This window comes from Photinus pyralis, unplaced genomic scaffold (assembly GCF_008802855.1).
Source record: "Photinus pyralis isolate 1611_PpyrPB1 unplaced genomic scaffold, Ppyr1.3 Ppyr1.4_LG1, whole genome shotgun sequence".
Classification (NCBI taxonomy): Eukaryota; Metazoa; Arthropoda; class Insecta; order Coleoptera; family Lampyridae; genus Photinus; species Photinus pyralis.
This window is the reverse complement of record NW_022170249.1, coordinates 51,536,242-51,553,130: the sequence shown is the minus strand read 5'-3', so window position 1 is coordinate 51,553,130 and position 16,889 is coordinate 51,536,242. Positions and strand designations below refer to the sequence as shown.

The following is a 16,889-nucleotide window of genomic DNA, read 5'->3' as shown; positions in this document are numbered from 1 at the left end:
CGAGGGGTCAACCACTAGCAAACATTTTGTACATGTATTGACAAAACCGTGTATTCCGGAGAATTGACATGTATTCCCAAGTATTGACCGGATTTTCAGATATTGACAAGTATTCTCGAATATTGCCAAGTATTGTCAGATATTGATAAGTACTCCCAGGTATTGGCATGTATTCCCAGATGTGATATGACTGTAATTATAGATGCAATTTAAATTATTCAAAATTCATTTTAATCAGATACATTTTGTAGTCGTTTGTAATATTAAAATAAAACAAAAAGATAAAAAAACATTAGAATTGCTGATTCACAAATGCGTTTATTCAAAAAACACGATACAATATGTTTTTTAAATGATACTAAACAAAATAACAATTCATAAAAAAAATTTAATACCAAATAAATCATTTCCCTTGCATTTTCTTTTTCAGCTCTTTATATTCTTTTTTTATTAAGATCAAATCGTGCCGTTTTATGGAAAATGGCCCGATGCCTTCCAAAGCAATAGGTCCATAAAAAATGTATTCACTATTAACAATTTTTATGTCATCTGCACTAGGCCACATGAATTTGTCTAATTCTTCTTTCAAAAATTTGATGGTACAACTGGTCTCTTTCTTTTGTATTATGCGACCTATATACCAAGTCTCATCATAATAAACACTATAATATTTTTCCATTTCCAGGTTAATGGTACAGATATCTGATTGGCTATCGCAGTTCTCATCTTCAGTTTTATTAGATATAGAAAGCACTTTAGTACTGTCGAAGGTACTATCTAATTCTATATTACTCTCGGACGTTTCTGTGGACGTTTCTATTTCGGATTCTGTTTCTGTTGCTGCCTCTTGTTGTAGTGATGGCTTTTGGCGATGTTGTATTCCTCGCTTCTCTCTATGAAAATTCACGTTATTTGATGACATACCTCGTACACGAATTCTTGTATCACTGGACAGATGTTTTTTCTCCGAAAATAACCAAGATTTTCCAACCGTCATCTGTTTTTCTTCATTAATAATGATATTTAAAAACGCTTTATTAACTGATTTCTTATCCTGATTGGCAGTCTTGTACTCTTTTAAGTTTAAATCTTTAAAATTTTTTTAAATAGTGATGTAATTTTCCATTAAACGTTCATATTCGTCCTCCGATTCAATTGCATTGTGTTCCATTTCTGTTGATGTGCGTAGTAACTCCGTTCCATTGCAATTTATTCTACTAACAGATAATTGTTTTTCTGCAATGGTGTTCAAATCAATGTTATTAAAACAAGTGCTTTCAATCCCAGTCATGCCTAGTTGTAATATGCATGTGTTTGTGGCATCTTTCTCGGCTTTCTTTAAAATTTGTTGTATTTCGGCTATGTTCGGTACATCACTAGAAATGACATTTTCTTTTAAATTTCCTAATCGTCTGCTTTCTTCAAGTGGAAATTTAAACTCGTGCTCTGGAAGGATAGAAGATTATTAAACATAAAATCGAAACACTACTACTTACTCGTCCCTCCACGCCTTCATCCATTATAATTTTTATACATAAAACACTTCACTTTTACACTTCCACGAGGTGTGATTCAGCATGTCAGTCTTTTGACTAGGCGCTTCCAACTTCGTACGCTCTCGGTAAAGCGCGGGGTGTGTTGCGCATAAAAATAGATTGAAAAAAAATCACAATAGTGACATTTTCTGGTAGTTATTTACATGCATTGCCAAGTATTTAAATGTATTGTCAAGTATTGACATGTGTTCACGTGTATTGTCGGGTATTGATTGGTATTCTCAAGTATTGGCAGGTATTCTAACGTATTGGCAAGTATTGACATAACTATGTACACGTATTGACAGCAGTGGGTGACCCCGCGTTTTTGGTACTTTTTCTTGGAATTTGTGAATTAGTTTTCAACAAAATGCGGTGTTCTGTAGTTAGATGTACATACCAAAACTAATGGATTAAAGTAGTTTACAAGTGATTTAATTCCAAAATGGCGAAAATATTCAAAAGTGCTGGGCACATTTTTGTTAGGACACCTTGTACATGTGGGTTATTTGATGAGATTAAATGAGCAAACTATATACCCCATTATTATTACTCATTATTTGGAAAAACGCTGCATCATAGCGTAAAGCATCTTTAAATGTGATTATTAGGTAATGATTTCTTCATATTTTTCGGCATACCATTTTTATAGCTTTGATCAATTCAACTCTTTTTCATTCAAATTTTAAACTCCGCATGACGTCATGCGCCAACTGGTCGAATTTGGAACGGTAATCTAGCATATCATATTTTCTTTACTTCATGTAGGGACCAGGGGGATCTGGGATTATGTTTAAGGGGGAGGGGGGGTCATTTTTGAAAGACGGAAGGGGGGAATACCCCTTAGTGAAGAGGGGTCTAGGGGTTCTCCCCACAAAAAAAAATATATACTTAAACATTTATTTACATAAGGCACTGGTTTTACATTAATGTCAAATATCACACATAAAAAGGCAATACTAGGCAATTAAAATTACACCGACATCAGACATCTGTAAAAATGCCTGAAAAATATCAAAAAATAAATATGTATCTAAAACTAGTAACAACTAATAGTTTTTGGCTACACATAATATTAAATTACAACAAAATATCATATATATGAAAATATAAATATAAAATAGCCACCAATTATACAACGCAAAAGTTAGAGATCTGTATACGATAACATGTTAAAAGCGTCATTTTAAAATATTGTAACATAACAATTTATTGAGATAAATTAAATAGTTTTAAGGCATTAAAGGCAGTAGCTAAAGCAACATCTTCCGGTTTCTTGTTCATAAAAGCTGCAATCATCTCAACAATGGCAGGAAGAGAGCAAGGTTCGTTTCGTTGAAAAGTGCAGTAGCGATGCAAAAATGTCATTGACCTGTAACAAAAAAATCAATTCACAATGAACTAATGTTCTCGGTATGCTACTTATTTAAGATAGAAAGTACCATAGCAAACCAAAGTATGTAAAAGTTGCCAAAAAAAAGATTTGTGAATGTACTGTACCTTTCAGTTAGTGCATCTTTAACATGAGGAGGCAATTTAGAGGCACGTGTGTTTGGATACATAAACGGAGCATCTGTTTCAACCAATAAACGGTCTAAAGGTATTGTACCATCCACAAGTAATTTACGCACACCTGTATCAGATTTATCTTTACATAAGTAGCCTACAATGTTTCATATAGTTTGAGAAGTAACAACAGCCAACCAACCGGTTAGTCCTATGTAAAACCCTTGATCGAGGTACGCAAGAGCTTGTTCTGTTGTACCAGTGAAACAGTGTATTACAACAGAAGGCAGTCGAGATGAATATTGCCGTAAAATTGCTAACAAATCTTCGTGAGCTTCTCGTTCATGTATAAATAATGGCTTAGAAAGTTCACATGCTAATTGAATCTGAAACAAACATAAATTTACATAATGTTATTGTATGTCTAACAGGTTAATAACCTGCTTGTGGAAGACTGTTCTTTGCTCCTCGGGCTCGGAAAAATTTCGATTATAATCAAGTCCACACTCTCCTATAGCGACACATTCCGGATTTCCAGCTAAACTTTTTAACTCTTCCCACGATTCGTCTGTGTATGATTTTGCATCGTGAGGATGAATACCTATAAGAAACAGGTTGAAATCAAAATAGCCTCGTTGGCTATTACCTGCTGTTGAGTATAGTGTTCCGGGGTATATTCGTGTTAGTCTCAATGCTTCTTTACTGGTTCTAACTGAAGTACCGGTCACCATAATTTTTTGCACGCCTTGAAGCCATGTCAATACACCAAGCATCATAAAAATTACAATTATACATACCGGAATCCTTCGCTCGTTGTATTACAGAGTCTAAATCTCTACTATATTTCTTATTTGTTAAATTCGCACCTATATCTATCACTATTAAGTTTTCGTAGCATTGCTCTATCGTTTTTTCGTTTTCAGTCGCTTCGGCACCATTTGAGGCCATTTTTTCGATAAATACACCTTACGTAACACTCCCAATTTTGCTACTAAATTAAATTAAAAGTTAAATTAATTAAATTGCAAATATAGCTCCATTACTCATATGTTGTGCGATGCGACACAAACAGCTGATTCGTCGAAAAATTCTTTAGTGTTTTCAGGTTTGCAATATTAAAACAATAAATTTACCAGAAAATATTGCATTCAGTAAAGATGTGTTTACAGGGCGACAGTAACTAAGGGCGGATTGAGACTTGTGAAGATCGTAAACTTTACTTTGGGAATTTTTGCGTCAAGCTGACATTGTAAAACTTACCTATCTCTTGCTTTCAAAATTACACACTAGACCGTGTATGAAGAATAACCTACACTGTATCTCTCACCGTTACCGAGATACCATGGTGAATTTGAAGTTTGAACCATCCTGTACAATATTTAGGTAATTTAGGTAGCTATTTGTTTAAACAACAAAAAACAAGTATGTACTTATGCTGCAATTGCATCATTTTTGGCCTATACTGTATGTGGATGACCCCTCCATGAATCCAAAAGGCAGATCAATACATACTATGATGGCCAATACACCGTAGACGAGTCCAGGGTTATGGAAGTAGTTTATATGAGTAATTGTAGTAGGGCTACTGAAAAAGTAATTCGAACACATCTTTTCTTGTACGCGTATAGGTACATATGTAGGTACTATGTAAGGGCCGATATTTTGGAATGCAATCTACCTATAATAAATAGAGTCAATGCAATGTTATCTTCTCTGAAATCTGAATTACTAATTACTTCTTACAGGTTGACAATTTTACAATTGAACTAAACAACTTTTGCAGAAAATGTGGACGTTGAACTAAGATCAACAACTATAGTTCCATTCAAAGTAATTGTTTTGTACGTATGGGTATGATCAACCACCTAAACCTAAAATAACCTTTCAACTGGTATTAAAAAGCGAATCTTCTGTATGATGATTTTTAATAGGAATTGCAGTGAAAATCACGACCAAAAGCGCTTTTATCAAGGCTTTTATCTATGTTATGAGTCATGTACAATGTTGTTTCAATTAAACTTTAAAGCGCTGAGTGAAGGAACGATTAAAGTACCTACAGGTATAAAACCAATGGTAAAACGTAAAAATGGTGTTTATCCAACTGCGGTGTAGATCTTTGCACATGAGAATTAAGGTCATAATCCCAGAAAGAATTTAACAACAAACGATGTAACATTATCAGGAAAATTTTGCAATGTAATGTAAACATTCATTATATGGTAATGATAAGCAAAGGTATGAGAGAAAATAGGATATTTTTAAAAACTACGTCAATACAGGAGCTTATCATGATTCGACAAACGTAATTGAGGATTCGAACTCCAAATTCCTGTAATCCTATTTTTAAAACTTCGTGAACTCGTTAGAGTCGAGTTCAATTGTATAGTCATGCCAGACTGAAATTTGGGAAATCGGAATGATCAATACGTTTCTGACGCAAATGTTATAAGGGTTGCACAATGTTACAATTACAATTATAGGATCATTTGGCGAATCTAAGCAATTAAGTACCTACAAACAACAAATTAATGAGGACGTAAACATAATATTAAAGTAAACAAAGACGTCTTCTAATGAAAATCAAACAATAACATTGTGACGTGTAGTTACGAAAAACGGTCGTTTTGAATCAATCGTTTTTCCCGGGCGATTGTACAAATTGCCGTTTTGCAAGCTGATTTTACATCAAAATTTGGATTCTCCACATATTTTTTAAATTACTATTGTTCCTGCTAATTATCGTATGAGCAAATCCTTTAGAAACCGTTTATTTTGCGATATCGACCGAAAAAATTCTAGAATATTCGACGGGGTTCGAGGCTATTTGCTCGAAATTGTAGTGGGGGATAGCATATGTATAAATACAACGCCCGCTGCAAAAGTCGCCATTATAGTAATTGTCTTTGTACAACACGAAAAATCTGCTAAAACGTTGAAAAGTGAATTATTTGTGATTGTGAAATTGATATAAATTAAGGTAAAGGTTTTGCTATCCTATTTACTTTCTAGTTCTAAAGTATGCAATGTAATTTTTTTAATTTCGTTGTCAATTCCCGATTGTAGACGTTGTCACTTGTAATTCTGAAATTTCTTTTACTAAATTCCCTGTCCAGTTAACGACATTAGTAAGTTAACAACCAAATTATTGCAATTAAAATGGGGTATTTTAACGTCGTTGCAGCTTTGACTATTGCGTGATACGAAAATTAGTTAACAAAATGGCGGCCATCAGTAATTGTGCTGAATCATAAAAATGTTTGCTTTCTAAACTAATTTGGTTTGTAATTTTCAGAAAGAATGCAAATCTTCGTTAAGACCCTTACTGGTAAGACCATCACCTTAGAGGTCGAGCCATCTGACACCATCGAGAATGTGAAGGCGAAAATCCAGGACAAAGAAGGCATCCCACCCGATCAACAGCGTCTAATCTTTGCTGGAAAACAATTGGAGGACGGACGAACACTTTCCGACTATAACATCCAGAAGGAATCTACCTTGCATTTGGTGCTTCGTCTTCGAGGAGGCATGCAGATCTTCGTGAAGACTTTGACCGGCAAAACGATTACTTTGGAAGTGGAACCTTCCGATACGATTGAGAATGTTAAGGCCAAGATTCAAGACAAAGAAGGTATCCCACCAGACCAACAGCGTTTGATTTTTGCTGGAAAGCAATTGGAAGATGGCCGCACCCTTTCCGACTACAATATTCAGAAGGAATCCACTTTGCATTTGGTACTCCGTCTTCGTGGTGGCATGCAAATTTTTGTGAAGACTCTCACCGGTAAAACAATTACACTCGAAGTGGAGCCATCCGACACAATCGAGAATGTTAAGGCGAAAATCCAAGACAAAGAAGGCATTCCTCCCGATCAACAACGTTTAATTTTTGCCGGAAAGCAATTGGAAGATGGTCGCACCCTTTCGGACTACAACATTCAGAAAGAGTCCACTTTGCATTTGGTACTCCGCTTGCGTGGAGGTATGCAAATTTTTGTTAAAACGTTGACCGGAAAAACTATAACACTCGAGGTTGAGCCTTCAGATACCATCGAAAATGTGAAGGCGAAAATTCAGGACAAAGAAGGCATCCCACCAGATCAGCAACGTTTAATTTTTGCCGGAAAGCAGTTGGAAGATGGTCGCACTCTCTCAGATTACAATATCCAGAAGGAGTCGACTTTACATTTAGTACTCAGACTTCGTGGTGGTATGCAGATCTTCGTGAAAACCCTTACCGGTAAAACGATCACGTTGGAAGTGGAACCATCTGACACCATTGAAAACGTCAAAGCTAAAATTCAGGATAAAGAAGGCATTCCTCCCGATCAACAGCGTTTAATTTTTGCGGGAAAGCAGTTGGAAGATGGCCGCACTCTTTCCGATTACAACATCCAGAAAGAATCGACTTTGCATTTAGTACTTCGACTACGTGGAGGCATGCAGATTTTTGTTAAAACTTTGACCGGAAAAACCATCACGCTAGAAGTGGAGCCGTCGGACACCATTGAAAATGTAAAGGCGAAAATCCAAGACAAAGAAGGCATCCCACCAGATCAGCAACGTTTAATTTTTGCTGGTAAGCAACTCGAAGATGGTCGCACATTATCAGATTACAACATTCAAAAGGAATCGACCCTTCACTTGGTTCTGAGATTGCGTGGTGGCATGCAAATCTTCGTGAAGACTTTAACTGGCAAAACGATCACTTTGGAAGTTGAACCCTCTGATACTATCGAGAATGTAAAGGCAAAAATCCAGGACAAAGAGGGTATTCCCCCAGACCAACAGCGTTTGATCTTTGCTGGTAAACAGTTGGAGGATGGGCGTACACTTTCCGATTACAACATCCAAAAGGAATCCACTCTTCATTTGGTGTTGAGATTGCGTGGTGGCATGCAGATTTTTGTCAAGACTCTCACAGGCAAAACGATCACTTTGGAAGTAGAGCCTTCAGATACGATTGAAAACGTGAAGGCAAAAATTCAGGACAAAGAAGGAATTCCACCAGATCAACAGCGTTTAATCTTTGCTGGAAAACAGCTTGAAGATGGACGTACATTATCGGACTATAACATTCAGAAAGAGTCGACTCTCCATTTAGTACTGAGATTACGTGGTGGCTTTTAACATTTTTGCAGTTTTTCAATATTTTTGTATCTTTATTTAAAATTAAAAGGATATGGCTTTGTATGAAATCATAGCAAAATATTAAATTAATTGCAACTTTCACTTTTTATTTTTTCTATATTAATACTTCTACATTTTCAGGTTTGTGTTTACAATAATAAATTAATACCTTGCATACAATTGCGGACCGGTGGGTTTTTGAAACTGCTGTGGAATGCACATATTTTGCTCCTTGTAACTAGCGCTGGTTCTGGAAGGACCACTGAAATTTAATTAAAAAAATTTTGTCATCTTTTTTTGTGCTGTATTATAGGTTGCAGTTATGATGAGTTGGAATGATAAAGCTGGTGGGCTCTTGTCCTTTATTGCAGTTTGTGTTAAAACGCTACTGGTCTTTAGAACAGAAATTTAAACCGAGGGTAATGTGCGAGGTTGTTGCATTTACATTTAAAGCTATGTTGACAAATCCCAATAAATAGGGGGCGGGTGCAGGCGTTATGTCTTCGCCCTTTCGTTAATATGTGACAAAAAACCATACATACCTAGTTTACAAATCACCTCGTCCTTATGGATAGCAGGTCGTCATATTGGTGGAGTTTGGAATTGGCGTTGAATGAATTTTAGTGGCCGATGTAAAGTGCGGAAGCTGCGTTGGGGAGTAGGTAGAACTGTACAGACCCAATGCCGTCTGTCTGTGAAAAGATTCTTGATCGCGGAATTCTGCCTCGTGTGTCCCTATCTGCAAAGAAAAAGGCACTAATTAATTGTTTCTTTTTAACTAACGTACATGCGGGCGCGGTTGTCAAGGAGTTCCTGGAATTCCTGGGGTAGGTGAGTATATGGGAGGGAATTTGAATTTCTCTTTGGGAAGGCGATCTCTTTGTGAGGGTTTCATTACACAAGGATCTTTCATGGGTGAAGTATCGCCCCGAAGGAAGCTTACTGTAATCCTGCCTTTGTTCATTGTCAATAATAAGTTTTAGATGTTACAGATATAGGATGGGTTTTAGAGTTGGAAATGGAGACGAAATATGAGTTGGATATAGGGGTCTGGTGTTGGTTTTGTGAGTTGTGTAGGTGGAGGTGTGTGGGGGGGGGGGGGTTGTCTTTAAGCCTTAGATCACTAATGGCCGTATCCACCGACAAATTATTTAACCGGAGGGCGAGGCTTAGCTTATAATCCATGGCAACGATTATTGCGACAATAAGTATATGGTTGTCATGGATTTTAAGCTATGCTTAACCTAAGTTCCGCTTAAATTTTTCGGTGTATACGGCCATAAGGTGCTAGCCACAGCAAATTTTTTTAAAAGTATAGCCCATATACAGGGTGGGCCATTTAGAGTGTAGGGGTGGAAGATTTGTGGGTTTATTAATACCATATAATATATATCACGTTATTGAAATAAATGTTATTCCAGATTGTTAAAAGTTACTGTATTATTTTGGCGATTTCTACGGTTTTGAAAAATGGAAAATTATAACTAAAAGTATGAACATATGCAGTATTTTTTCCTTTACAAAAAACGTATTTACACTTTTGCTCTAAAATAATTAGGGGAGCTAGTAATTGACTATAAAGAAATTACCATTGAAATCCCTATGCTGCGTCGCGCTAGGCACCACCCGGTATATATTGATTGCATGATCTAAGGATGGTTCCTTTTAATGGCATAATAAAGAATCATATTATGCCATACATCGCTGTAAAAAATCCTACTTAGGTATACAGTAGGTATATGTACTTTTTTTTCCCGGTCCATATAAAAATGTGAATAAAGTTGATGATCCGTGGACACACTGCATTTATGGTTCCTCATTGCTCTAAACCTTGTCTAGAAATGATCAGAAAAGTCACAAAAATAATGAGGGAATTAGTAGGTGACTATATCCTGCAAGGCACAATGGGCATCTGGTGTGCCTAAGCGCTGCCCGGTCGGGCTCCCCTGAGAATAGAATATGCCCTGCATCTGATCAGGCCTTAACCCCTATAGTCAATGATAATAATAATAAAAAAACCTAATATACTCTCATTTCCATACAAAATTACTGTGTATACAAAGTTTAATTTCGAACCTAATAGTGGGTATAATCTAATTTATGTTTTTGCATATGCATCTGCAATAGTGTCTTTATGATATTTCATCGCTCGAGATCGTTTGAAAGTATGAACCGGCTTCCTCGGTTTAATCCTCTTCAAGCTGCCAACATACTTTTTGAAAACATCGACAGCCACCAGATGCTTTGGAATATGAACGTATCGAATTAATCGTCCCCGAACAAAAAATTGCTCGAACTTGTGCCCGACCCCTCTGGAGTTGTAAAATATAACATCTTCAAGATCGATATTCATGTAACCGTCCACATACTTTATTTTACCCGAAACACACTCCTCGTTCTGTAGATCGATGATTGTGTACTCATTTTCAAGCCCCTTAATCAGTCCAGTTAAAGAGTTGTAGAATTGAAAATGTTCCTTTTTAGTTTCTTTTTGCATTTTTTTTGTAGTGTTTTTGTAATTTAATATTTCACCATCTATCTTTATCACTGTGAAGGTTATCTGCAATGGCTGCAATTGTGTTAAAAACAAGAATATCCTGTTTGTAATCTTCTTAAGTAAGCCGTTATCACAGGATAAAAGAAAACAAACTTCGATGTGAGATTATGGTAAGTGTTTTGAATTAATTTATAAGTAGTTTTGTCTTTGTTGATGAATAAAACATAACCTTACTTTTGTGTATAACTGCGAAAATTTGTTTTTTTTTTGTAATTTTGCGATATGTGGAAATATTTAACAGGAACTATCCTCACTGGTTCGCTTTTATATGTTCTTAAGTAGGTTTGGATTGATAGTCGGCTTTTCACTATTCCGGTTTTAGAAAATATTTTGCAGGCGGTGTTTGCAAGTGTATTGAGCGGCTCGATCGACAAGTGGTTATTGTAACAGGGGCCTCTTCTGGCATTGGAGAAGCGTTAGCATTTTTGCTCGCCGAACGAGGTAAGATTGTAACGAGGGGGAAACCACTTCCTTAAAATTTGTACACCAGATTGAAAATGGAAATAATGAGAGGATTGAAGTGTGTAATGAAAGATTGAAATAATAATGAAAGAATGAAATCGTAAGAATTGAAAATGAACTATTCGTTTTTGTAAATAATGAAACCGTTAATGAAAAATATTTATAACCGTAATAAGAAAAATGAGGAAATGAAAAATAAATGAAGAGAATTAATAGAATGAAAAAGAATTAATCTTAGAATTAATAGAATGAAAAGAGAATGAACAGATTGAAAGTAATGAAACTGATAATGATAATATTGAAAGATTGAAAATGGAATGAAACTGGAATGAAAAATTCATGTACACCAAATTGAAAGAGTGGTTTCCCCCTCGGATTGTAACCTTTGGTCTGACTTGAGGTCTACTTTTACATTTTGTTTTAGGTGCCACAATTATCTTAGCTTGCCGTGATTTGACCAAGGCAAATGAAGTTCGTGCAGAAATACTTAAGGAGTTCTCGGTTCCTGTTTTTGTCAAAGAGCTCGACTTAAATTCCTTTCACAGCATTTCAAAATTTGCCAATAACATTAATACTGAATTTAATTCTGTTTATGCGTTAGTCAACAATGCTGGTGTATTTTACGCTCCCCAGCAACTAACTGAAGATCTTTTTGATGTTACGTTTCAAACGAATTATTTAGGTGAGTAAAAATTCTGTTTCTATTTGCACATGGATAGGCAGGCTCATATTTTTATAGACTGGAAGTTTATGGGTCTTAGTACTGTTTGTACCTACTTTTTTTTTACTTTTATTATCGAAATAATTAAGTTGCACATAGCAGCAGCACGTACTTAAGGTAACCTTTCTATTGCATATAAAAGATACAGGGTATTTTTCTTAAATGTATACATACGTACACTTTTAAAAAATTTGCTGTGCCTCACGTTGGGCGCTAAATAATGCTGTGTGCAATGGATTGCTGTCAACTACAACACCCACAAAACTGACATGAACTTTATCCGGGTCGTACAATGGGTTCGAATCAACACACCTCGAAACACACGATTGATTGATAATGACAAAAATTTATTCCAAAACACATTAAATGAAATTAAAACAAAATTTCTGAAAGAAAGAAAACAAACAAAACTTGTTTGGACATAGTGTCTCCTCGAGTGTCTCACACGTAGACGGTCAATAAATAAAAATAAGGAAATTAAAATATTTCTTAGTTTTTTTTTCGGGTCTGGTAGTGAATGGTTTGCGATATTCAGGCACACTTATCAAAGACACACAAAAACACTGGCTGACAGCTTTAGGAAACTTCACTTTGTCTTTAAAAAAAACTGGACTCAGTATGATAAATAAGATGAAAAAGATTCTCGGCGGCTATTGTTAAATAAACATCCCTTACTGCGTTTCTTTCTTTAGATGGTCCAAAAATGCATATTTGGATGGATTGATAGCCAATTCATGCAAATCGGATAATTCTGAAAGCCTTGCAATGTCAGCGTTTATATTATTAATTGCATTTTCTATGTCACACGCAAGGAAGGAATATTGGGTATCATCAGCTTATGCTTATTGGTGAAACGCCACATGTTTAAGCGAGTAATGATGAAATGATGAATCTGCACATGTATATGGAGAATAGTAATGGGCCTAATACGGATCCTTGAGACACACCTGCTGCAAGTACTTTAGGCTGTTTAAGAGGGTGCAAGCGTCGATGTAGGATGTTTATAAGCATAACTTTTTCTGGTAGCGGCAACAAGCTGTTTTTATTATTTAGAAATGATATAAAAGGAATTATTTTCTCGACTATAACTTTTGTTTCTCATATACAAGGTGTTATTTCCAGTGTTTAGATTTAAATAATGTCTACATGACGTTGTTTACACAACAATATAATGTGCATTTTTCAGGTCCATTTGTGTTAACCCATTTGCTATTGAAATCGTTAACTGCATCTCCCGACAGTCGAATTGTAAATGTTGCCTCTGAAGCTCATCGTGCAATCAACATAGACCAGTTGATGAGCATCACAAGATCTCAAACGTTGAGTAGGTCACACATTTCAGCATATGCAGCATCAAAACTGGCTTTAGTACTGTTTACAAAGCATTTAGCAAACAAGCTTGCAAGTATGTTGTGGGTAACATTTATTTTTTGCAGCTCATCATTTATGTAATAAATGTTTTTGAGTTCCAGAAATTTAAATGTTGTATTATTAAAACTATTTTTAATCATACAGTGATCCTTGGACTAGGAAAACAGTCACGCAATCTACTACAAAATTCTTGTCCTAAATATTGGTTGTCTTATGTGAATATTATTAAATTATAATATGTGTAATACACTTGCCAATGCAATAAATTAAAACAATATGCAACAATTCAAAGCAAGTGTTTTTTAACGTGTGCTAGAAAACCCAGTTTTATTCATTGCATATAAGAGAAGCCCATTAACACTGTATACTTAAAAATATATTGAGATAATTTTTCTGACAACAAAAAGGCATGCTGTAAGGTATTATGTTTTAGATACGAAGACATTGGTAAATGCGGTAAATCCAGGAAATTGTGAAACTGATATATTCCGACACTTCCCATTTTTAAGTAATAAGTGGTTGTTTGCACTACAGTGGATTATCCGTATAATTGTCATCAAACACCCATTGGAGGGAGCCCAGTCTGTTCTGCATGCCATTTTAACCGAGGATTCTTCCAGTGGACAGTACATTACAGATTGCAAATCAGATGTTCCGTCTATACCCTGTTTAAATGAAAACGTAGTTGTACAGTACTACGACCTAACTTGCAAAATTTTGAAGGAAAGCGGTAGGGATTTTTGTTTCTAACGATCATGGCACTAAATGTTTGGGTTTCACCTGATGGTGTAATTAAAAAAGAAATTATTACTCATGGCAGCTCAGGACTAAAACCTACGGAAAATTGTAAGTGTTACATTAAAGTGTCTGAGACCTGTATTGGTGAATTAAAAAAGTTCACTGAAACTGGTTTGTATATCTTAGGCGATAGCGACACAACAATTGAACGAAATTTAGATAACTGTTTGATGTATATGTCGAATGGTGAGGTAGCTAGGGTAACATTTGCATTAGAGACGATCTGTATATTTACTTTAGAATTAGTGAATTTTGAGGGAGAAGATTTAATTTGTAATTGGGATGCTGGAAAGCGAATGAGATTAGCGTCGAATCATAAAAATCGTGGCGTAGAACTGTTCAAGGATTCTCGATATGTTGATGCTTCTTGCCGTTTCAGTAAGGGTTTAAAGATTTTATGTTCCTTACCTATAGGAGTCAATGAACCTGTAACAGACATAGACGATGTTCCATTGATAGATATCCAGAACTTAAAGGTGAACCTCTATAATAATCTCGCATCCTGCTATTTAAAATGCTGTGATTATCAGACTGTATTAGAATTGTGCCAAAAAGTTTTTGAAATTGATAATCGAAATGTGAAAGCTCTCTACAAGCAAGGAGTAGCCTTGTACGAGTTGCAAGATTACGAAAAAGCACAGACAAGTTTGATGTCTCTTTTAGAGATTAATTCGGATAATAAAGCAGCTCTAGAGAAATTAAAGCATGTAAATATCAAGGTTAATGAAAGTAATTTAAAAGTTAATGCCATGATTAAAAAAATGTTTAGTAAATAGCTGTCCTAAATTTATTTTTTGTAGTTCTCGTAGATCAGAATAGGGTAGTGCCTTAAGGTAAGATTTGAAATGTTTGTACTTATTTTAATAAAGATTTACAAGTGGTTTTATTTATTTTATTTGGCTGTATTACGCACTAAGAGACGAGAAAGGGTGAGAGATGGATAGACCAAAACAGTAACTAAACTAATGGCCTGTCGGCACAAACGTACCAGCGGGTCCTGGCGTTTTTAGATATCTTCAGAGGTGTCTGTTTGTTTCTAACTGCTTTCCAGAACTTGATTGTTTTTGCAATGCGTCACTTTACCGAACAATTTAGGCTCTTTCTAGAACATAACTACAGTCAGTGCATTTTGGGGACCTTTCAAAGAGTTTCTAGACTGCAACATTTTCTATGACCAGAGGTTTTTAGAAGATTCTAGTAAATGTAAAAAATTGTATATTTTTTATCTCTCGATCTTTTCTTTTAGAATCAATTCCATCGGTTGATGATCCTATTGCATCCATTGTTCCTATACCTTAATTAAATTAATCTATTTCCTTAAATATAATAAATAGGGTGTAATTGTAAGAAAATACTAAGGAAGATTCTACAAAGACTGAAAACCTTTTACTAGGTTTCCGAGAACTATTAAGTACAACCACAGACAACATTGTCTGTGGTACAACTATTGAATAATTATTCAATGGTACAACGGTACTCTATGGAGAAGAATTATAGAGATTTGATATCTAATGGTTCTACGTACATAAATATAGAATTTCTAAAAAGATTCTGCTTTGATCATAAGGAGATTTTAATATGAACATTCGGGGATATGCTATTATAAGGGTCATGACAATTGACAACATACATTAACACTTCAAAGGAAAAACATGAGAAAAGCAAGAGAAATACAGTACGATTGCAAAAGTAAATTTACCGCAAAGGTCAAAATTTCAGTGTACTTGCACAACGTAACTGGCCAGGATAATACCCATTGTTCATTTGAATGTCAATATCAAGCGGCGGGATCAGCGCTATCAGGTTGAATACGGAGATACCTGCATGACCTTGCAGTTCCATTGGCCCCTATGAATAAAAGTAAGCAAATGCTTATACTTGCAAAATTCAAAGTAAATACTCGTAACTGCCCCTTCATACTGGTCTGTTTAGCATGATTTAGCAGCGCTGCACTGCGTCCTGTCCGTCTGCTTAGAAGCGCTGCTAAGTCGCTCAGTGCGAAGGAGCACTTCCGAGTATTTACTACTAATTTTTTAATTTACCAGGAAACAAAACCTGCTAATAATGGCTATTGATCATGGCTGAAATTCTAAAATATTAATTTTCTCTTCTTCTAAATGACAAGTGTTTTCGGACGCAACAAATAACCCACTGAAATATCTGGATGAGAACGGTTGCAAACGGCGCGGCGGGCTGATTAATTGCAGCGTTAATTACGGTAGCGGCAGCTGAAACAACTATAGAAAGTAAATCAATCACTTACCTTTAGCTTCCACCTTCCACTATTAGACAGAAACAAATACTTTCAGCACAACACTATTGGTCTATATATACAGGCGGGGGATCTTTACAAGGCGCGTAAACTTTAAGACTGGTAATGGCTGCTTCGTTACATTTTGTAGGAATTTTAGCGCTTTACAATTTATATATTTTTTTTGTATCTATTGTGGTTTGGCCAACACTTTCTTTTGAGATAAATGCGCGCGATTGTAATTTAGTAAGAAAACTCTTTAAGAAGTGGTGTGGAAATGTTATAGATTGAGCCAATTTCTTCCCAACTCTCTTACAATAAGGCATCGGACAAACTGGATTCACTTTATAGTTGTACTTGTATACGGACAGGAGATTTATAACCCCCCATGTTATTTTATATCGTGGCCTGAACTGACTATTTCACCTGCTGGCCCGTTTTAATGGAAATGTTACATAAACACGCACAACGTTCTATGGCGGTGTATTCCTCGAGCGCCAGTTGTTTTTGTAGAGATATCAGAGGCTTATGTATGACCTTAGTTCACTTCTGCTCAATGCT

At 35.6% G+C, this 16,889-nt stretch overlaps 4 protein-coding genes and 1 long non-coding RNA gene across 6 annotated transcripts; 3 read left to right on the top strand and 2 right to left on the bottom strand.

The window, feature by feature from the left end:
• Positions 1-2,421: 2,421 nt before the first annotated feature.
• LOC116171060 (3'-5' ssDNA/RNA exonuclease TatD-like) lies at positions 2,422-4,182 on the bottom strand. Of its 2 annotated transcripts, none has more exons than XM_031487715.1 (7): positions 4,085-4,182; positions 3,839-4,032; positions 3,688-3,786; positions 3,482-3,642; positions 3,244-3,427; positions 3,036-3,198; positions 2,422-2,907 (listed from the first exon to the last, which is right to left on the bottom strand). In XM_031487715.1, exons 2-7 carry the CDS (start codon positions 3,987-3,989, stop codon positions 2,745-2,747), a joined length of 921 nt encoding a protein of 306 aa, XP_031343575.1. In that variant the 5' UTR covers positions 3,990-4,032; positions 4,085-4,182; the 3' UTR covers positions 2,422-2,744. The 2 variants fall into 2 exon arrangements, with proteins under 2 accessions (XP_031343575.1, XP_031343583.1); XM_031487723.1 differs by having other exon boundaries at positions 3,839-4,029; positions 4,085-4,105.
• Positions 4,183-5,857: 1,675 nt separating this feature from the next.
• Positions 5,858-8,236, top strand: LOC116171035 (polyubiquitin-C). Its single transcript, XM_031487681.1, has 2 exons — positions 5,858-6,018; positions 6,334-8,236. The coding sequence occupies exon 2, from the start codon at positions 6,339-6,341 to the stop codon at positions 8,166-8,168; it is 1,830 nt and encodes a 609-aa protein (XP_031343541.1). The 5' UTR covers positions 5,858-6,018; positions 6,334-6,338; the 3' UTR covers positions 8,169-8,236.
• A 30-nt stretch (positions 8,237-8,266) lies between these two features.
• On the bottom strand, positions 8,267-10,262 carry LOC116171076. Its single transcript, XR_004145368.1, has 3 exons — positions 9,758-10,262; positions 8,711-8,907; positions 8,267-8,430 (listed from the first exon to the last, which is right to left on the bottom strand). It is a non-coding gene; the product is annotated as an uncharacterized LOC116171076 (long non-coding RNA).
• Positions 10,263-10,860: 598 nt separating this feature from the next.
• LOC116171052 (retinol dehydrogenase 12-like) lies at positions 10,861-14,062 on the top strand. Its single transcript, XM_031487702.1, has 5 exons — positions 10,861-11,003; positions 11,048-11,166; positions 11,612-11,869; positions 13,095-13,313; positions 13,713-14,062. Exons 1-5 carry the CDS (start codon positions 10,948-10,950, stop codon positions 14,027-14,029), a joined length of 969 nt encoding a protein of 322 aa, XP_031343562.1. The 5' UTR covers positions 10,861-10,947; the 3' UTR covers positions 14,030-14,062.
• LOC116171072 (tetratricopeptide repeat protein 9C-like) lies at positions 14,006-14,959 on the top strand. Its single transcript, XM_031487734.1, has one exon. The coding sequence runs from the start codon at positions 14,035-14,037 to the stop codon at positions 14,851-14,853; it is 819 nt and encodes a 272-aa protein (XP_031343594.1). The 5' UTR covers positions 14,006-14,034; the 3' UTR covers positions 14,854-14,959.
• Positions 14,960-16,889: the final 1,930 nt, after the last annotated feature.